This window comes from Buteo buteo, chromosome 1 (genome assembly GCF_964188355.1).
Source record: "Buteo buteo chromosome 1, bButBut1.hap1.1, whole genome shotgun sequence".
NCBI lineage: Eukaryota > Metazoa > Chordata > Aves > Accipitriformes > Accipitridae > Buteo > Buteo buteo.
This window is the reverse complement of record NC_134171.1, coordinates 80,563,955-80,586,994: the sequence shown is the minus strand read 5'-3', so window position 1 is coordinate 80,586,994 and position 23,040 is coordinate 80,563,955. Positions and strand designations below refer to the sequence as shown.

The window sequence follows — 23,040 nt, the reverse complement described above, 5'->3', positions numbered from 1 at the left end:
GAAATGTCAGAGGAAAAAATGAAAAAATAAAGGCTAAAGAATTTGGTAAGTAATGATGACCAAAGCAGAAAGCAGTAGGCTGCAGATGTCTGCAGGGTATAAACAGTGAGGATGGATAAAAATATTTAATGTAAGGCACAGAGATATTTAAGTGTAGGCTGAATAGCCAATAAAAGTAGCAGATTAGAGGCTAATATCCAAAAGGAAGTAAAAGGATTATGTAAGTCTTTAAAAATTAGATTTGGCAAAAGGGTATGAAGTGTGCTATTGAAAGGAGTATAATATTGGCAGGGAATTTGTACTAAGATGTATTCCCAATCTCTTACGGTATAATCAACTGCAGAGCTCAGTTTGGATTCCTGTGTGTCGGTCTGAGCCTGCAAGTGTAGAATTTGCAAGCTGAGATACTCATCTACACAGATCTAGTTTCTGTAATCTTGTCTTTTAGAAATGCAAACATGCGTGCAAAACCAGGAAAGGTATGTATTAACACTTCTAACGAAATCATCCCCCGTCTTTCTCTTATTAACGTCCTGTGTTTCACTGAAGTCTTAGGGGTTTTTTCTGCTGAATTATATCCCTTAGACTGGGTACTATGTAGGAGTCAATGAAACCGTCCAAATTTTTATTAACTTGAAGTAAGTTCTTATTGTGTCTTTTCTGTGTCGACTACATATAATCATAAAAATATGGCTTGAGAAAGAGTTGTATCTGTTACTTTATGCAAGCTTGTCTTGCTTGCTCTTTTTCTGTCATTTCTTTGATACCAATGGTGATGTAGCAGGGGAATTTCATTCAGCAACTTTAGAACTACTCATAAAGAGAAGAAAAAAAATAAATTTGTGACTCTTAGTTGGTGAGCAAGCTGAAGACTGAATTCCTAGCTGTTTCTGACATGGAGCTTTCTGGCAGAGAGAATATGAAAATCTTCTTGGTAAAAGATGTTTTTTTCTGTCAAAAAAGGTGGAGCATAGAGGGAAAAAGAGCTTTTGGTATGCATCAGCTCACCCCAAACATAGGGACAAAGATAGATATTTTTAATTGGATACAGTATTAAGAGAAACATGGGAATCTTTTTGGCTCTCTTAGGGAAAAAAAAACCAACTAAGAAACATTTGTAAATGGATTGTGTCATTGGTGTGTTGCCCAGCCTGTGCAGCAGTCAGTTTATTTAACATGCCGGTGATGTGGTAACTCTGTTGTGCTTTACTAAACAGGGAGAGAAACTGGCTCTGTTATGGTTTTTATATAAATTAGAGTGTTTGAGTCTTCATTTATTTGCACTTTATTTATTCTCTAATATGTAAAACTAAGCAGCAACACAAATATTGTGCTTGTCTAGATGCTTTAGTCTTACTAGGCGAGAAAAGAAGCATAAACTGAGAAGTAAACAAACCCCAAAGTGTTTCTCTTTGGTACCAACATTTTAGACATAGCTTGTAGTGTCCAATGTTTCTGTCAAGTTACCTAAATAGCAGCTTGTTTTACCTTGGTCTGTGGACTTGAGTTTTCCTGTGATCATGTAACAGATTTATATTGTAATTGTAGCCACTGTTACTCAGTGATTGCTTTCTAAATGCTGGAAAAATATTGTAAAAACTTAAATGCTTTGAATTTTGTGTGCTCTAGAAAAATAGATAAATACCACCCGCTGTTGAGCTGTGATCATCTATATAATGATGTAGACAAAACTTTGAAATCTCATTTATTTGAAATTCTGCTGAGCAGGAAGTGCAGGCTTCAGGGCTTACAGGGACAGGTAAGTCTTAGTTTATCCAGGCTCAGGCATTGAGATCCAGAGAATACTGACATTGAAGAAGAAAAGTAAGACTGAAGTTTTCTCAAAAGGCCATATTCACAGACAGTTGGAGTTTGATGTATACAACACTGAGACACCATTTTTATTTTCATTTCCTAAAGAAATCGGGTATTTTTAATGTCCCTGTTTGCCTTTGTCAGTCCAGCAATTAAACCGAAAGGGGGTAGATTTAGGCTAGACATAAGGAAGGAATCTTTTACAATGAGGGTGGTGAGACACTGGCACAGGTTGCCCAGAGAAGTTGAGGATGCCCCATCCCTGGAATTGTTCAAGGTCAGGTTGGAGGGGGCTTTGGGCAACGTGCTCTTGTGAAAGATGCTGCTGCCTGTGACAGGGGGTTGGACTAGATGATCTTTGAAGGTTGCTTCCAACCCAAACCATTCCATGATTCTGTGATCAATCTAATGACGTTTGAACCTGCGGGCCAGTTTCGGTCCAGTGTGACAGGTATGGGCGGTTCTCAAAGACAGTTAAATTCCTGCTGACATCCTGGAGTTCAGCGCGGGGTAAGGCATATACGCAAAGCAGTGCCTGCGCTGAAGCAGGGGTTTCAGAGTGAGGTCTGCATTTATCCTCCACTTTGACCTGCCCCTGGCTAATCCATGTGCCCTGTCTTGGAGCTAGCGATAGCACGTACTGTCCCTTTTTCATCTAGACAGGGTGTGTGGGGCAGAGCGGGAAGGGAAGGAGGTGCTTTGGAGACCTAATGGGGAAGGTAGGTCCTAGGCAGCGGTGTGAAAGGGAGTGCAGGCTACTGCCTTGTGGGAATAGCAATTTGGGAAACGAATCTATAGGAGACTAGGTTTTATGGAACAAATTTCTTGTTTTGTATGCAAGCCATAGAAGTAAAGGTAGACCTGAAATCTAAATTGCATCTCTAAAAACATTGGCATTTTGGACAGAGTAATGTAGCCACTGACAAACTCATCAGAGTGGAGCAGATGTAGTGACCCAGCTGCAGATTCCTGCACATTCAGGTGAGGTCGCTGTGGTCTCTGCTGCAGAGAGATTAGGCCTAAAACTTCCTCCAGTGTTGAACCTTCTAGATGTTTTCAGCATTCAGTGGCTGTAGAGAGCCGCATGTTGCCAACAGCGGGGTAAAAGGGCCCTAAGCAGCAGAGCCAGGCAGTGTGCGGTGGGTAAAGGAGCACAGGCTTTGCTGCAGCAGAAGCTCGTGGCCAGCCCGTGCAGCGGAGGACTGTCTTCCTTGGAGAGTAGCCCTTGTCCTCCAGCCAAACTCTGCTTGCTGTGCCTGTTGGCTGTAGTGAAAGCTAAAGCTGGAGCTGGCGTGTGAGGAAGCATTAAATAAGAAGCAAACGTGCTGTTGATAATGAATGTGGTACTAGGAGCTTGGATAATACCTCTGTTCTTTCCGAGCTGGACGACTATAAACTATACATGCTGTTAGACTGAATAGCCATGCCATTGTTTTAACTCCTATGACAAAATATTGTGCATCCTACCAGACAAGAGCTGAAGCTGTAAAAGTGTGGGTTGTCTAATGAGGGTGTGCAGGAGTATGACTGCTTTGCATCTGAGGTTATTGTTTGAACCTGATTTTTTTGAGGCCTAACATTTACTGGTAGCTAGACAAGCGTCTACATGAATCAGTGAACAACCCTGACAATTTATCTACTGCTGATGGGATGCAATGGAGACAAGCCAGACTAAGCAGGCACAGCAAAGTGGCCCAGAAGTGAACTGGAACAGGATCTCAACTACTCTGTCACCCTGAGAGATGACCTGTCATGCTCGGAGCTGAGGCAGCTGCGCGTGTGTGTGGGGGTGACTTTCCAGTACAGCTACCTGAATGCTCGTGTTGTGGCTAACAAACCACAGTTTCCCACTTTTCTGGGTCATCAACAATCACCAGATTGCAAGAACTTAACTGGATAAATATGAAGAGATTTTAAGTGCATTTTAGAGTCACTTTGTTTTTACTACTTTGAGTTTCGTCATACTCTGAGAACTTACCTCTTTATACTTGGTGTTTCATAAGCAGATAAAGCGTGAGGCCAACAAGTTTTTTATTGAATCCTGTCTGACCAAAATCCAGGGAAAAATATCATATGCAGCAGTACGGTGTTTATTAGTTCTATTTCAATTGGCCTGGGGTTTTTTGACCGTTAATTAAAAGAAATGCAGGACTTTATTTCTGTTGACTGCAGAATAACGAGATCATTTAGCTTTTTAGTAATTGTAACCTCTTTCATCAAAGTACAATTTAATTGAGAGCTAATAATGCAGAATTTCATATAGAATCCTGAAAACAGCATCCTAATTACTTTATTAAATAGTATTGGCACCAAACATTTAAAGCCTTCAACTTACCTTGCCATAATTGCTTATTCTCATTAGCTGCTATCTCAGCCTCCAAGAAGTGAGAAGCTGGTGAAGGAAGTTAGAAATATTTCTTAAAACTCTTGGTTGTACAAATGATTTACCTAGATGAAAGAGCCTAATTACTTGATAGTGTATAATTGGACCATCATCAAGATCACTATTGTATGCAATATAAAAAAAAACTCCAAAGGAAGACTCAGTAACATTAAAACAGTATGTTCTAATGAAAAAACTTCTGCTTGAAATCATCCGAGACAACGGTTTCTAAAGCGGCTGCTTACATTTTTAGTATCCTTTAGTGGACCTCAAATTCAGATACCTCATTACAGCATCTGTGCACATAAAATAAAGTTGTGGCTCCTGAATTTTTTGAAAATCAGGTCCAGTGTGTCTTATATTGGATACTGAAAAACTAAGGTGCACATAGTTGGGCTCCAGCCTGATGTCTCATCTTACTGACACTTTGAAGAGAAGCTAGGTTCCACAGTTAATGGTGCTTATCGAACTAGTGAGTATGGACCTTAATATTATAGGAAGTCAGGTAAGATACTGAGGACAATGGACCTGGCAAACAGTCCGAATTAACCCAAGTAATCAATGGGAGCTTTGCCTGTCCTGCACATTAAAGAGTTGGGCTCCAAGGCTTCCCCGTTTGATAATTTAAAAATACAATTGCTGCAGGTAGAATCTAGCCATCAGTAAATGACAAGTAACTGAAACCAGGTACTTCGTTTCATCTCCAAGGAATTTTTGCACACATTTTCTGTTTTAAATTCTACCGTGTTACGTGGCTCTTTGTAAATAGGCATCCTGCTGACATGTGGTACTTCTGAACTGTTACATCTTTTGAAGGACTTGGTAGACTGTAAGAGTCGGTCAGAAAATCAGCATTGTCTCAACATCGTCATCAGGAACATGAACAGTACATTACCTGACAATGGCCTGTTTGGAGCGCAGCGGCCGGTCCCAAGGACGGAATGTGTGGTACAAGGTTCCTTGAAGGTACCTGACTGGAACTGTTAGAGATAACCGCATAGCTACTGTCAAAAAGGATGAATTGCCACTGTTGGCATAACACCGACGAAGAAATCATGAACTTTAGACGAACTTTGCTTCATTATAATACCAAAACACACCTCCTGGTCGAAGGCTACCTGCCTCCAAGACTAACCACGCCTCGGACACTGACCCCGCGCCTGCGTGATAGCGTTGCTTGAGAAGGGCGGAGATGTGATAATTGTATTCTGAGAAGGATGGAGACTCCTGAGGCAGAGGTGGAGCAAGGTGTGTTACTAAGCATAAAAGATGACTTCTGAACAACAGAAGTTGGAAGCTTCCCCACCAAGGACCACAACGATCGACGACGCAGCATCAGCTGGACCCGGGACCATTAGGACGTTGTGAGATCAGCGGTGGTAGCTATAACCCCTCTTTCTCCTCTCTCTAAACTTAACTTTACTTTTTCTCCTTTCTTTCACCCATCTCTAACTATCGCGTGCCTCCTCACAGGCAATACAGTAAAGTTTTACTGTGTGATTACTGCTATCCCCTTTGGTGTTGGTCACCTTAATTTTGCACTTTCGAGATTGTAGCAAACGAACCATCACGAGTCCACCGAGTGGACCGTGACATAGACTTATCAAAATCCATGTTTTTAATTGAAAGAATAATTTGTTTCTTGAAGGTACTGTATCTTAATAAGCAGGTGTGTGTCCCTGTCGTGTGTCATTCCCCCCCCCCGCCCCCCTTTTTAATTTTGTTGTACAAAGTAGCAGGAATAGTTGTCTTCAGCTCACATGGAATCTGATATTTTATAAACTTGAACATATGTATTGTCAGCAGTTTAGCTTTTCCATCCCTGTTTCATCAGTCTTTCTATTTTTTGCTGGATTGTGTCCTCTTGGACACCTCGCTTCCACCAAACTGTAGAGCAGTGTCCTTTCCCCACTTACGTAGATTAGGGTCTATTTATAATTTATGCTCTCTGCCAGCTAAACACTTTGCAGAAAAAGCTGAAGATTTTCTTTGTTTTCTTCTCTTGCCCCCTCTGTAGTGTCAGCTCTGTTAAGTGAGTGCACAGTCAAAGAAAATTTAAGCATTCTTCTCCTTTTGTCTGAAGGATATTCAAACTGTTTTTTTCAGATACACCCGGTATACCCAAAGCAATTATTCTTTCTCCTGCATAGATTAAATGTTTATGGTAATGGGTGTCAAAATGCTAATCTTGGAAATCCAGAAAGAATAGACATTGAATTTTAATGATGTTCCAAAATACATAATTCATAATGAGGGAAACATTTTTCCTCAGAAGCAAAATAGTCTGTCTAATAAAATAATGATTCCTAGTCATTTGGGACGAACCTTCATTGAGGCTATCCTCTGTTTCATCTTGCCATGCTGCCTCTCGCTGCCTCCAAACACTCCACATTCTTGCCCACTGCCTTCCCAGCCCTGACTGCTGCCACAGTTTGTTGAACGGCTGCCATCACAATCTCAGCGTTTCTCACTTTCAGGTCCCGCTGCTGCTACAACATTTCTTGTGGATCCCCACTGCTCCCTCCCCCTCAACTCTCCCTTCCCTAGGCAGCGTGTTCCCCCTCCTCTCTTTTCTGCCATCAGCCTCAGCAGTGCCAGGACAAACCTGGGACTGATCATCAGGCACAGCTTGTTAGCCTGGCCTCTGTTCTGTGCCACACCATGCCATGTATTGCCTCTAATCTTGGACACTTTGCTAGGGCCTCTAAGTTTAGGGACTGATATATAAAACATGATAAAGCACAATCTCAAAATAAATCTGGGAAATTTGAAATACTGATTGTTGAACTCTGCAGAGAAGCACAATGCTTTAAAAATCATAATACTAATAATAAATGCAAACTTCAGTCACATGTGTGTTTTGTTCCTCAATTCTTTTTTCCATTTCCTCCCCAACCCTCTTTTTTTTTTTTTTCTTTTCTTTTTTTCCCCTTATAAGCAAGAGAATTTGCAATGTGGGTAGAAACTTTTGCTAAAGTCAGGTTCTGCAGAAGGGAAAGGTTGAGGGAGGCAGGTGGTGTGCATATACCTGTGCAGGCAGCTTCAGTTGCAGGACTCTTTCTCAGAGCATGGACACACTCAGGAAAGGCAAAATGATGTCACAAAAAGTGCAAAGTAAAAGGACATCATATCAGTTACAGCTCATTATACCCCTATGTGAAGAACTCCACTCAAGTTAAAAGGGCTTTAGTTCTGTTTCTTCCCTCTCTTGCAGGGGTTAAACTAAAGAGGTAATATGGTATAGAAAATTCAAGCTACTTCTGCATAACAGCTACCATAAAGGGGCTTCGTGTGCTTAATTCCTGTGCTTTCACTTTACACTTTCTGTTAATTTGTATTACCTTTTCAGAAGGTCCTTGTCTTCATTAAAGACCTAGTACAGCATTACAAGTTTTCCTCAAAAGAAAAGTAATTCCTAATTTAATGGCTCCTTTGATAGTATTGTTAGACATGAAATAGTAAAGCAAGCATTGAGAGATGAGATCTGCTTCCCAAAAAAAGGGGGAGGAGATAGGCTTTTTGAAAAACTATGAAGCTGACCTTTCTTGCTTTTGTTACCGACATGAAAGTATGTACTGATTTGAAGTTTAAGATATTAACACTGCAGCATTGTGAGGCTATGTCTATCTGCTTGCCAATTTAGTTAAAATCCATGGGATTATAAGTAAAATTAACAGTCTTTTTAACAATTTTGCTTTTCAAGTAGCTAAGTTCTTTAGCAGCTTTTGAGTAGGAAAATAGTCATAAATATGTTGGTATGACTACAGAAACTGGTGATAGTTTCTTTTTGGTGAAGTAGAGTTCAATAAAGCATTCTCGATTTATTTGTTTGATCAGCCAAGATGTTTGGGTCTGAGTATTTTTGTTGATGCTGAAGAAATTACTACTGTCTGTTTATTGAAGACAAGTTGACACTTATGACTTCTCCGTGACAGACTATAAAGTGAAATCATGTAAAGGGATATCTGAGGACAGGAGGCAGGGTAGTTTCCTGGCTATGGAAAGGGGAAGCAAGTTTGGTATGAGTTTTATCCTTGGCTTTACTGCTGATTTACTTGAGCAAGAGCTTTTGACAGCCCATATCACCTGTCTGTGCCTCTGTTTGTCCTATCTATAACATGAGAAAAATTAAATAAAACTGTTTCCTTTGTAAACAAAGCTGGTATTTCTGAAAGAAAAGTGATTTTAAAAGCTAAACTTTATGGTTGTCGGGAAAGGAGGAGGCCATCTATACAAAGGCAGGACTTCTCATACATCTCCATTGTATGAATATTTCAATTAAAGAACAATTCTTTTGTTTTCTTCTGTTTCATTTGTGTTCTCAGAGTCCATTTTCTCCTAAATTCTCAGCCAGTCGAGATCCCATTTGCAATTACAGCAGCTTCCATTTGCTGAGATGTTTCATCAGATATGAAATAGAAATAACTTAAATGGGGTGATGCTGATTAATCATCTGAGAATCTGGCTTTATTCACAACATACATGATTTTTTATGTTCCTTTCATTATACTATAAACTTGTCAGATGCAAGGATTGAAAGAACTGTTGTTTTGCTGTCGGGATAACTTTTGTCTATGGCTTGGGTTGTAACAGGGCCTTTTTCTGAGATTATTTTGGACTGTTGGTGAAGAAGGGGGTCTTTCATCATACACTGAATTCTCACATTTGATTTCTGGCAGAAGGAATTTCCTAAACTTAGTATGTGAGCTTAGGAAAAGTTGAAAAGAAAGTACTCCACTGTAGCTATGTACATGAAAGTGATTATATAGCCAGCAATTTATTTTCCTTATAGTACCAGTGGAAGTATAACATGTGTACTAAATAATTATTTATAAACATATGAAAGCTTTACTAAGCAGTTTTTAAAATATTTTAAAAATTAGGTTTTTAAAAAAAACTTCAGTACTAGTGTATTTATATAACATCTCATACAGATACCCAGAGGGGCTATTCATAAACCAATCATAAAATATACAGAAAATATCACCAGCTTACCTTCAGCATATACAACAGCATTTAGAAATGAAATTTCAGGCTTTTCGTCCCCCTACTTTTCTCTCTTTCTGTCTTTCTGATAGAAACTCACAGTAATAGGCCCTGCCATCTGCTACTATATATTTTTCATGAGTTTTAACATTTTGTTTTTAGAACCTGAAAGATGAGTAAAATGTCAAGTCACCCAGAAAATAATCATAGGCATGACAACTCAAATGTTATCTCAGCTTGTCTGTACAAAAAGTGGTTCACAGCAGGTCTGTGCCCTCCTCTTTGCAGATAGAGCAGGCGGAGCAGGTGAGCTGGTACACCGTTGGTATTAGCTGATACATTTTTGAACACCACCACAAGGCTTTAGCAGAAGATCTCCCACTGACTTTAATGAGTAACGTGGCCAAAAAACCAACAGCATCACTTTCAAAGTTTGTTCTGTAGAAGGTGAACTACAGATTTCCTTTAGAGTTTCATGTTATTTGAGTGTTATCTGGAACATCTTATCGTGACTGCTGGCCTAAAAAAATGCACCCACGAGGCAATCATTGAGGCAAAAAGGTGGTAACTGCACTAGCAAAATTAATTCCTGGTGAAGAAGTAAACTCTTATGTTGCTTTACCACAGAAATGTCATAGGCTTTTTGCTACCCTTCTCCCTCCTGCCGTTTGAAAGCCTGCGTTTGCGACTCTCCTGTCAGCCCTGTAGCTGCAGCGTGCCAGGGAGGTACAGCAAAGGTTTCCTTCCAGGTCGTGTTTCTCTGGCGTTCCCAGCTGCTCTTTGTTTTTCCCATTCTGTTTTTCTATCATGCTGAGACTAGACTGGAGCTGACAAGCTGAGAAGCTGTTAGAAAGGTACAGGATAAGAGCTTCAGCTCAAAAAATGCTCGCAGTTCGCAACTTAATTTGGAGGGAAAGAACTGTGCAGCCCATTCATGCCACCTTGGTGTCAGGCTGCACTCAGGAACTCTTTCATTTGACAGTATGTACCGTTAACATAAGAAGTGTATAGCCATATTATTTGCCTCCTACATTTTTAACTGTGCAAAGATAAAATTATTTCATTGAATATGTTCCCAGCAGCTCAAGGATGGTTTTCATAATAAATCCTCTGCAGATTTGCTATCTTTGTTAGAATAAGAGGTCTCGGTGATCTTTGCACTCTCAGCCTGTGCAAAAGCCCTCGTTACAGTGTTGCAAGATTTTTCTCTTAATATTCCACTTCAGAAGTCTCGAGCTTGTTTTCAATTATCTCCCTTCTGTGTTTCTTTTTACTCATTCCTTTAGAAAGTCCCTTGTTCACAGGACATTTTTTAGGCTTCCCAGTGAAAGAAGATGATCTTCACCTTACTAGTACTGTTCTTTGAAACTGCCTATGCTGTTGTTGCTGGAGCTACACTGCTGAAGAAGACTGATGCGAGTTACTTCCAGATCTGAGAGGACCTTAAGAAATAGGAGGCAGAAAAGTGATGATTCTTTCACAGATTTAGTTTTGTGATTAATATATATTTAATGAATATGCTTAGGCATAATGTTCTGGTCCGCTGAAGTGGTGAACGAGGCAAGTACTACTGATGACTCAGAATTGAAACCACTCATGTTTCGTCAGCCATGTCAGCAAAACTCAAATTTGCAGTGCCCCAGGATAGGGACAAATGACTGTCTCTCCTGTTGCTGCAGATCAGCTCCCTCAAGCACCAGCTTCCCTGAGCCAGCCAGAGCTACAACCTTAGTGAGGCCTCAGATGCAGCACAGTAGAGGACTGGAGAGCGGCTGGTTTCCGCTTTGGCCAGTGCTGTGATCTCTCGATGGGGCCAGGTGAAAATGCTCTGCTCTGGAAAGGGAGTGTCAGGAAAGGCGAGCACAGGGCACAGGCAGATGCGCTAGCTGTGGTGTGTGGTCACCTCTTACTGGGAACGGGAGCTGCGCTGGGCCTGCTGCCTTGGGCCTCTCATCAGGTTGGTGCACAGGGCAACCCCTGCTATTGTCACCTTTTTGCCAGATTTTGTCACCGTAACGTTGTGGGTATGATAGTGTAAGGCAACAGGCTTGACAGAGTTTGCAGGTGGAGATCATACTTTCGTTAGAACGATGTAGATGAGCCCTGGAAAAGACCTGAAGAACAGCCCAAAAGTTTCTCAGATAAGGTGGATGTCACCTCCATTTGTAAAATGGCTCATATTTTAAGGAACTGTAACTTGACTATGCAATGCCTATATCTAAAGCTGGACTTGACTTCCATGTTAACATTCTGTTGTCATTGGCATTCCGAGTGAAAAAAATAATTGTGGACAAATTATTTGTATAATGTCCAAAGAAACTGTCTCATTTTTCAGGGCACCAAATTGGCATTGAATTTCAAGAGTGGGGAGCCTACTAGACCTTTAAACCTTTGAAAATCTCAAGTGATTTTAATCTTTTTGTGCTTTTCAATACATTCCCCTTTCATAACATGCTTAGAGTTACTAATTTCTGACTATAGTAATGCTTTTAATCACTTTATTAAAATCATTGTGTTATAATGTATGTTGACTTTGAAAACTCTTTGATGACCTTAAACACATAAATATTTTCTTTTCTTTCAAAGGTACTGCATGAGTGCCTGTCTCCAAGAGTGTGTGTGTGCGCGCGCGCGCTGTAGCTGGCCATACACTTCTGATGAGCTGTGTACAGGGTCACAAATCTCCAGAGTCCAATGTGTTCATGAGTTATCAACTATCGAGTGCTCAGTTGAAGACAGGCTATTTGGAGGAATGTGCACTCCGAGTCTCATTTTGGAGGAGGCTTTTTGCTCTTCTGTTCTTGTTTTGCAAAGTTTTATTGTGCTTTGGGAAGCTAGGTTTCTTTGTTACACCTGGAAAACTGAAAGAGTGAACAGCAGAGTGTAAGAGTTTGGGAGATAACTCCTGAAAGTAATATGTAAATCTTGGGAGTTACAAGTCAAGAGCAGCATACTGAAATCAACGAGTGAAGCTGTATCTGATTAATAATAGCTTTCCCCTTTCTTCTTGCATGCTGTTTTTTTGTTGGTACTAATTTAGTGCAAGTACATGTATGCTGACAGCCAGTGTGCTAACTGTCTGAGAAATGAGTCAGAATTTGGGGGAGTTTAGGATTAAGTTCTTTGATGTGGAATAGGCTTCATCTAGCTTCTTTCTGTCTTTCTGGATTTTTTTTTTTGATTGCCAGTAATTTTGAAACATGACTAAAATGCTGTGTATGTACTTGACCTGATCTAGAGAAACATAATTCTAATAGATGCTGTTCACCCTGGTGAATGGAGCAGTGGTTGGGGGCACAAGAGATCCGAATTTCATTCCTAGCTGTGTCCCAAGTTTACTGAGTAATCAGTGGAAGGTGTTTTCTCTGGTGTGTGCCTTTGTTTTCCTATCTCATGATTCAGGGAGTAAAACAGTATTTGATAGCTGGTCATCTTTATGAGGAAAACAATGGAGTTTGCATGCTGTCTTTAATCTTTAAATGGTGATGAAAATATCTGTTACTTCTTTGTCATATATAAAGAGCTATTTTTAAATAGCAAAATCAATTGAAAAGACATTTACCCGTAAAAAAAATTATATTGTTATATTAAATTTCTGTGCCAGGTGCATTTTCTACAGATATGTTTTTACGGTGGGTTGTTTTTTTTTCAGGCCCTGCTTGACACTCAGAATCTTTTGAGAGCTCAGATTACAAATTTTACTTTCAACCTGGGATTTTCAGGGAAATTTTATCACACAGGTAAGAATGAAATACTAAAATCACTTTCATTTTGATGGTGTTTTTTGTAGTATGAGGAAAGTAGGAATGATGGAGACTAAGGGTCTGAGTAGAGAGAAGAGTTTCCTTCATAGTAGGATGACTAAAAAAATCAAATTGTTCTTTCTTCCAGGTTGCTTTGGGACATACATTTGTGTGATTGACCGAATTAAATTTTTCTCTTAAAGTTATTATACTGGATTAACCTTTTGTTAGTGCTGTAGTCTGTCTGGAAATAACCATGTATGTAGAGTCTGTAAACACCTCTTTGCAGCAACATTTTTATTTAAAAAAAAAGGGGGGGGAGGATGTGCATAATGGTCCCATAAGTAGAGTAGTGATGTGGAAGTAGGAGAGCCAGGCTGTAGTTTCTAAGAGAAAGACTAAGCCCTTCAGGAAAGTGTACTGTCAGACTAAGTATCCTGAAAAAGAGGAATGTTCCTCCTCCTCCTGCGAACTGGGACATGCAGAAATGGCAGTCATAGGGCCAGGAGGAGACCTTGCAAGCAGCAGTCCAAGCTTGGGGTTACAGCTTTCTGTAGGGGTTATATGTGTTACATATGTGTCATTGGATAACAGTAAAATCAATCCTGAGGGTGGAATAAACACCTTGCTGTTAATAAACTCCTACTGTTGCTTTATAATTTCATTCAATTTGAGCTAGCTCAGATGCTCACTATAGAAACTCTCCCAGGAAATGGGGAGAGGGAGGCACGTAGAATAGGTGAACTGGATTTTTCTCTGCCTCCGTTTCCTGAGCACACAGAATTTAGGTGGTAATTTTAGGTGGGCTGGAACATCTCGGGATGAGGCACCTGTTATTCTAGTAAGCTGCAGTGCCTGCATTAGGTGCCGATGTAGAACAGATTGAATTCCTCCTCCCCTTTTATTAAAATTCAGTTCCTTTCAACCTGTTGTTGAGTGGTAAATTCCACCGATCAAATGCAATTTTTTATTGCCTTCACTGAGGGATCTGTTGAGCTACCACAGTTTATCCTTTTGGATAGTTTAATCTCTACTGTAGAATATAGCAATGTATATTACCCATTAAAATAATATTATACTTAAACCACTGTAGAAATAGGGAGAAATAAAAGAAAAGGTATTAAATAGGATGTGATATAGAAGAAAAGCCACTCTCTACTGTCAAACAGAAAGAAAAAAACACGCATGCAAAATAGGACAACATCAGGGTCTGGAAGAGAGAGACAAAAGACAACAAAAGATAATGTCACAGTTGAAGGATATTAATATGAAAAGAGGGAAGTGAAGCAATATGTAAGCTAAGACTAGGAACCAAAACCAGATTTATTGAAAACCACAGAAAGATATATAGAGCTTGAATATACTCGACTGCTGTGCATGTTACATAGCAGAGGGCTGAGCGTAACTCTTCTTGTGCTCAGTTGTACACTTTGTTCAGTATTGTCATATTAAGAAGAGAAGAGGCAGGGAAAGAAGTTTGTTATTTAGAGCTGAACAGCTGGAGAAGAAAGCAGCTGGAGCTGTGCAGTTCCTCCACAGGTCTCTTGGGCTCAGCAGACTTCAGCTAGACTTGGTAAACGTCCAGGTTTCACCCCTGCAACCCAGGTGTCACCTGCACAATTCAGAGAGACTAGAGATGCCTTAACTTTTTCACATTCAGGACATCACTTGCTCCATCCATTCCCATCCCTTCCTTCTCTTTCTTTTGCCTAAAATGGCCCAGCAACACAGTCCTGACTGTCAAGTTTGTCACCAGTGTCTCAGAAGGCAGAGGTACTTTCCCAACCACTTCTTTTACCTCAGTTGATAGTACAGATGCTTTGGAGGGAGCACGCACATGGGTTTCCTGGTTTTGGCCGAGTAGGATTTGGCAAAGGTATTGCATGTTTGTAGCACAAACTGACCCAGCTACTGGCTGTAAAATGAATGACTTGAGCCTGTCTCTGTTACAGCCCATCCCTTGCTGTGGCTTTCTTCCTTTCTTGATATGGTTTCTTCTCCCTGATCTGGCTATCATATGGCCTTTAGGCACTCCTGTCACTTTCTTTGATAGCGTGTGAACATCACACAGGGCCCCACGGACTCGCATGGAGTCCGGAAATCTAAATGATCCTACAGATATTGACACATCATTACGTATGTCTGCCCGCATTTTTCACTCACTGCCGTAGTTCCCTCAGAGGTAATGAGGAATAAAATCACAACAGCAAAGGTATGTCAGACAAAGTTTACTGAGAGAAAGAGGAAAAAGCAAAAGGCATATAGGGTTAGTGAGAGTATGGCCATACGGATGCAAAAAGCATCAGAGCTGAACATTTGGCTAAAAGACTGAAAAAGGAGAACAGATTTTGCAAAATGCTGAGGGGGAGAAAGGATTTGTCAAGTTGTGTTGATTGTTGGCGGGAGTAGGAACCATCAGTAAAGCAGGAAGCAGGCACACTGCAAAGGTGTGTTAAGCTATAGACTGTCAAAGTTCGGCTCGTAGAGTCCTTATATGGCAGCCCATTAAGGGGTTATTCAAATTTGGCTGCCTTTGACAGGACTTTGTCATTAAAAGTGCACTGGGACTAGGATGAATGTCTGGGCTTGGGGATGGAAGGGGTGTCCTGATCTGCCAGCTAATTAGAACCTGACACTTCCCATCCCTGAGGTGCTGTCAGATACACAGGCCGAATCTCTGTAAGTAGGTTATACAGACCCGAGGCACGGGCCCGAGCACCGAGAGCGGGTTGTCATTGCCCTTGGATTACCAAATGGCCTCTGGAGTGCTCGGGGTCCCGGCCAGCCCCCACTGCCTGCATCCGGGGGAGCAGAGGCAGGGGCCCGTCCCAGTGGGTAGCTGGGGTGCAGCTGCATCTCTCGCAGGCTGGGAGGAGTTATGGGTGTCAAAGCGGCCAGCCAGTCTCAGGGTTGGAGGACAGGCCTCACCACTGGCTTATTTCCTGCTGGAACTGCAGCACGAGAAGCGTGAGAGAACGGCAAGGCCGTACACTGCTGCCTGAGTGATTCCTCTTCATCAGCGCTGCAATTCAAAATGGCTGCAGGGCCTGTTCCACACACCACAGCCTTAGGAACAGGCAGGAGAGCATCTGAAAAGACAGGCCTGGGGTCTGAGAAATGTCTCGGTGAGCTGCAGCCACTCTTTAAATCTCTTTTAAAAAAAAAAAAAAAAAAAAAATGCAGATTTCTAGGAACTCCTGAATAGGCCATGATCAGAAAGGTAAGAATTAGCGGGGAAGAGAAAATAATTGTATTACACATAATATTTTGAAAAGGCTGCTGGAAAAAATACTTCCACATATCATAGGTAACGAAAGGAAAAGAAGTTTGATTGGGGAGTGAATTTTGGATAAGGAATACTAGAAAAGAGTTGTCAACATTTTCATTTATGCTCTGTATTAAACTATCTTGTGTACAATTTATCTGATTCCATCCCTTAAGCTACTGATGTTACTGATATAGCACATGCATGTGAGGACAGTGTTGTACCATGCATTCAAGATGCCATGAAAATGGAGCTTTCGGTCTTTTACTTGACTATGACGACTTCAGGAAAAGTAACGTGTACTTGGAAACATTTAAAGTCCTCAGTACTTTAAATGGTCACATTTTATTATGCTGATTTCTTTCTTATATTTTCAAACATTTGTAAGAATATAATAAAAGTAGAGACTTTACTTCAGAGATTTTTATTATTTTTTTTTTTCAGGCACTGAGGAGGAAGATGAAGGTGATGACCTGCTGTTGAGATCTGTGGATGAGTTTTGGTGGTTTCCCCATATGTGGAGTCACATGCAACCTCATCTCTTCCACAATGAGTCATCACTGGTGGAACAGATGATCCTCAACAAAAAGTTTGCCTTAGTGAGTTATATTTTTGCATTTTATATTGGATTTAGGTATTCAGAAACCATTATTCCTATTTTGTTGGAAAATCAATTGTTGTAGAATTTGTTTTAATCTCAACGAATTGAAAAAAAAAAGAAAGTTTTGATAAAGGGCTTTTTGCAATCAGTCTACTTTGTGCTATGAAAATCCTGTGTCTCTACAGTTTGGATTTCCTTCTCAATTGAAGTTTGATCTTTTTGTATTACTTTATGAAAAAATTTGAATGGAAGAATTCTTTCAGTATGAAGAATTAATTATGTTCCTATCTTGGAAAGTCAATATAGATAAAAATTCTTCTATTTCAATATTTTCCTAAATAAAGTTTTGTCCAAATAACCCATTGTTTAGATTAGAAAAAATCCAGTTTTCTGAAAGAATAAATACTCCATCAAAATGTGTCAAATGACTTTATGAAAACACTGCATGTTAGGATTAATGAAGTGTGCCACATTTTCAAAGATGCTTTTCTGCAGTGATACCTAATCACATCTTATATATTCCATTTGGATCAACTTTATAAAAAATTGTTTTGAAAAGCATTGCCTTTACTAATTATTTAATCACAGCAAAGCTCTGAAAAACAAATGTTTCACTGAGAATATAAGAAAAAATTAAAACCAGATCTTTAGGTCTGACAATACTAGAGAAACAGACTTACCTTTTCTCTACAGTCAATTTCATACAATAAAACCAAACCAAACTGCCATACATAATACATATTATTTGTCTGAAGAAATGGTCCAATGTAAAGACATAAAGAAGTGTGATATCAGAATATCTCAGCAAACATAACTTGTTTGCTGAAATACATCTCCTCTTCCCAACAGCCTAATTTTACTTCTCCCTTTTCAAAATACACTGGTTGCTCCTTAGCTGGCAGGTGATGACTTTGTTCCTTGAAAGAGCAGGGGGATTTGAAATACCAGAACAAAAAAGAGTGCACTATGGTCATGTGTCAGTGAGTATAGGACGAAGATATAGACCTAGAATATCAAGCAATTAACATTTGTATTTGAAAATTTTGCTTTTAAGTAAGGTATATGCTTTTTTTCAACCAAAGATTTTACCAAGTTTACTGTAAACTGCGGTTGTACTGAGTACAGGCCAGCTCAATTTTACTGTTTACTTTAAAGAAAGCATTTTAGTAGAAGTTAGAACCATGAGAATTTAAAAATCCTGTGTGCAAAATTCCTTTTTTTCTATGATTCTGTGTACTCTTGCAAGTTCCACTGGAAATTAAGTTAGTTCTTGTAGTTCTGGTGTGACCTAAGACATCCTCTGGGATTAGTCTACAGTATGTAACCATTAAAGTACATTATTAGAAGAATTCATATTCAACCTTGTTTTAGGTAACTTCATCAATTTCTATTTTCTTCACTACTTTCAATGCTTTTAATACTTACAGACACCTTATACTACATGTTTTTCATGTCTGAAGCTATGTCTAGATATATAAACATGGAGCTACTCATTATGTTTCACTTGCGTAAACCATTTAAATTAGTAACAAAGGTAAGTATCCTGCTTTTTTGAAAGAGGCTGAAATTGCTGGTGCCTCATGCATTATCAAACTGAATGTGTATACTGTGTGTTAAATGCTCAACGTGGGAATTACAGTCACTAAGAAATAATGGAGACACTGACACATTGAAGATGATAGGCTCATAATTAGAATGAAAGATTTTAATTACATATTTATTACTGCATATTGTAAAACTTGAGGGGAAAACCCTTAAAAATCAGACATTTGTTTATAGCTGAATGAAGGAGATAAAATGGGACACTAAAGAATGCAATTTCTTAAATGTTCTGTAAAGATTTTTCTTTCCGATGTTTATGCACGCTTAAGGGAAGTAGAAAAGATAAAAGAGGAATTGAAATATCTGTGAAGGAATTAAATAGTGTAAAGCTGTGTAACTGATGGTGTATCCATTCTTTACCTCCCCATGCAGTAAAACCAATAGGCCAGATCTTACTCATTCCTACTTTGGCAGATTACACATAGTGCACCCCAGCTGTAAACCAGCAGATGATGCACTCCCTGGGTGCAGCGGGGTTGCTGATGGGGTGTTTGCATCTTACCCAGGAGCGGTACAGCCTTACAAGAATTCCAAAAGCTGCACCAGCCTCAGGATGGTAAAATCTTATGCCCCATTATGTGTGCCACAAGTTGCTAAAGGGAAATACTAATTTCACTAGGTTTTTTTAATATAGAAAAATTAGGGTTCTCAACTATGGTTAAACCATACCTGTCTGTTACACACGCCATTACACTAGGTTCCAAGTAGTCCTTTAATGAGGAAAAAATAGCTTTCTTCCCTTACAGGCTTCATATCTTTAAAGTCTTATTTCTCGTGTTCTTCCAGAGCAGAAGCAAATGCTGCTTTTGGTGAGTTTGCTTTGTTCTGAGCTGTTAGTAAAGTTAAATTATAACAGATACATCTAATATTGAATCCTGATTATTTAAGCTTTTTAAGTCCAGTACGTTAGCTTTCCTGCAGTAATCCAGTCCTCCTCCAGAAAAGATGGTTTTACTAAGGTCATGCACCCATTTTTCTTTAAGACTTAGAGAGTTTTTCATGTTCCTTAGTAACTAGTTTATTCAAAGGAAGAGATCCAACCAACTCTTGCCTTTGCACACAAAGTATGCTTAGAAAGTATGGTGAAGATGACCGTACAAATACAAACAATATAAAAAAACTCTTAAACGGAATTCAAAGGCTGTGCAAAGACATTTTTCCTAAGACGACAGTAAGTCATTGCAACACAACATCATCTTATAGACAGTGTATTCTGCTAATCAGACTATCAAAGAAATATCTGCTATATACTGTTCCTTTGAAAAGTAACCTGAAAGAAAGCAGAAAAGGTGTCAAGATTCATTAGAGTATGTTGGAAACCAGAAACTGGAAAGAAAATGTATTGAATGTCAAGAGAAGGTAATACCAGCAAGGTCAGTATGTAAACAAGATAAATGACAGGAGTCTGCAAAAATAGAAGATGTACTACAAAAGGGGTTAGTCTACAACATCTGCCTATTATCCTCAGATTTTTACTAGTGGTTATCTTTTCTCCATTTTCAAAATGACACTAAAATGGTTAAGCTGGTTTTTGAATATGGTTTTATGTTTCGAGTAGACTAGAGGGGAAATGCAGTGACTCTGTGAAATTCAGCTAACAATCCAAGTAATTGCGTAGGGACATGTAGTGGAAATCACACTTCAGTTATTGTCACTGCCAAATGCTACCTGTTGTGTTGAATACATGCCAGTAATTTTCTCTGAATTCTTAGTTTGTGAGCAAATTCCTTGCAAGAACTTGAAGGAGTGCACCTTTCTGTTTAATGTAGATTGAAGAAATCAACGTAAAATACATCTATATCACTCTTCCCTACATACTCATAAAAATATTTATTAAAAAGGCTTTTGTATTAGAATCCTGCGTTTCATCTTCACCATGCTGCCTTCCGTCTCCCTTACATATTAGCATATTTTGATATCAGTATTATTTACATTTCAGGCCTGTTCTTGATCTCTCACAAACAAAGGATTTGAGAAATGCCAAAACATCAAGTTTCTTAAATTTTTGAAAGCAGTCATTGTTCTGTTATGTTTTAGGAACATGGTATTCCAACTGATTTGGGCTATGCAGTGGCTCCACACCATTCTGGAGTCTATCCTGTACATGTTCAACTTTATGATGCCTGGAAAAAGGTCTGGAATATCAGAGTTACCAGCACGGAAGAATACCCACATTTGAAACCTGCAAGGTATAGACGAGGCTTCATCCACAAAAATATCATGGTGAGTTGTATTTATGATGTTCATATTACAACCACGCTACCATTTTACGAACAATTTATTTTTAAGTGGAAAAGCACGGTATCCTGAAAGTTCACATTGTGAGAAGCACATATTGCTATGCATAAGTAGCAAGATATATTTGACAGTATCTTGTTAATTAAAATCAGTCTGTTGCTGATGATGTTACTGCTGATGAAGGTGGCCTCCAGGCACCCTGCTGTTAACAGTTAACAGGCTGTTAACTGTTCTAGCCCTACTGTTAGTCCTGGTTCAGAGATCTCAAGGAGAAAGTCAACTTTGCATCTTTTAACAGAATATTACGGGTTAGATTTCTAGCAGGTTTTAAATTTGCATAGTACCATTAACTGCAAAAGAGTTTTGCTAGTTTATGCCATCTGAGAATCTGGGTCTTGGTGCACAAATATTTTTTTCTCCCATTTGAACGGTGCACAGTTGCCCTCATTTTGCTTCCTGCCATACAGAGATGTGAACTGTGCTTTGTGCTGTGGCTTAACCCCACAGCTAAGCTTTGGGCCCAGGCAATCAGTCTGGATACAGGGCAAACACTCAGAAGGCTGGAGGGAAGGAAGACACACACATACCACACCCCCCTCCAGGCTATGAAACTGCTCTGTTGAGGCAGCCACAAGTCAAATCACACAATTTTTCTGTATTACATAATTCACAGCGTTTTTCACTGGCAGCAGTGTTTGCCAGAAGGGGTTATACAAAACTGACACAGAAGACGTTATGCTAATTCCATCTGGTCACTGGGGCGTAAGCCATTTCTGATTCACATATTGTCATTATTATCTGAGAAGTGTTTCAAAACTACTTTTCAAAATACTTGATGGTATATTCTCGAGTAACTTTCTTTTGGAGCATGTAGGAGAGTGGTGAATGGGAAAGATCCTAGTGTGTGTACTGGGTTGTACTTCTGGCTGCAACAAGCAGTTTTGAAGGGTCAAGTGCCTTAATGCAAGACTGCCACTTTGTTTATAACAGAATTCTGGTGGTGTCCTAGAGTTACCATGGATACCACTTTTCTAAGCAAAATAATAATATTTAAAAGTTTTGATCTATTTTTGGATAAAGCAAACTAAAACCATCTCCAGACATCCAGGAAAAAAATTGACACCATACAGATTTGAGCTACAGTTTGTTCTTCTCAAAGCAATAGCTGCATGTAAAATAATGGGTTTGTGGATATGCTCAGGGGCCATGAAGCATTTGAGGAAGATTGATTGACTCTCAGAATCTCCAAAAATCTCTTTCATAAATTTTTGTTAAAACATGTCATTTGAAGAGACATAATGAGATTTAACACAAGGACATTGGGGCCAAGAATGTATTTCCAAGAACAGTCGTATAAAACCACCTGTTTTGGGAGTCTCAAGCTTTCAGTTCTCCAGGGCAGATGCATTAATATTTTACATCTGCAGGCTTATAGTGATGAATACATTCAGTAATAAAATCGTTGTGTAAGATTTGCCAGAGCATTTCACATCCAGTACAGCTTTATTCCCTGCCTCTGTGAAGAATTGTTCTCATATTTCATCAGTGAAATCCAAAGGTTTTTAAAAAGCATATGCAAGTTTATAGCAAAGGTACAAATTCCATACATTTTCTGACAACACAGAATTTACGATCTGTGGTCACAGTATCCTGTACATTACAAAAAAGATGTTGAGAAATGAAACTACGAGAAATAAAGAGTATCTACTAAACCACAGTCTATGTCAAGTAAGGGATGCATGCTTTAAAAGTTTAAGCCATCATATAATAAATGTTCTAAATTGGACTAAAATGTCTGAGAACAATCCCAGTTTAAGAATTATACATGAACATCAATACTCAGCTGTTGATTTTCCATAAAAAATAGACATAATTGAAATACTCTCCAGTGAATTACTTTCTGAAGTTGATTGAAAATATTTTGAAGTTCTGCTGGAAAACTAACTGCATTTATTAGTTCTTCCTGTTCAAAAGACTTGCTCTTTGCATATTTTTAAATACTTTTGTTTATGCTACTCTTTATTGCAACTGGTCTTACAAAACTAGTACAGTTGAACGAGAAGCAAATCTTTCTTATAATGTGAGTATTATCAGCAAAAGTCATCATGTGTCAGTGTAGAATTATGATTGGTGGTGATGCCTAAGCCAAAAAAAAAAAAAAAAAAGACTTTCAAATTCAAGTTTAAATTTACAACAAAGCCATTGTTCAAATAAAAAGTGGAACTGATTAATACAATATACACTGACAGTATTTCAGATTATGTTTCAAATTATTTTAAAATTTTAGAAATCTTTGATGACCAGGCTTCAAATACTTGGTTTTAGGATCAGGTGTTACGGACAAAATTAGTTTGAGGAGGTTGCTGAATTGTAACTCACTGATTGAGATCAATCTCCAGTTTCATAA

At 39.2% G+C, this 23,040-nt stretch overlaps 1 protein-coding gene across 1 annotated transcript in view; it reads left to right on the top strand.

Moving 5' to 3' along the window:
• The window catches only part of LOC142035457 (bifunctional heparan sulfate N-deacetylase/N-sulfotransferase 3), a 209,914-nt gene that overhangs the window by 152,771 nt on the left and 34,103 nt on the right, over window positions 1–23,040 (top strand). The window contains exons 4-6 of the mRNA XM_075037557.1: window positions 12,837–12,924; window positions 16,637–16,791; window positions 20,433–20,618. Coding sequence (XP_074893658.1) covers window positions 12,837–12,924; window positions 16,637–16,791; window positions 20,433–20,618 — 429 coding nt within the window. The remainder of the gene's footprint in view (window positions 1–12,836; window positions 12,925–16,636; window positions 16,792–20,432; window positions 20,619–23,040) is intronic.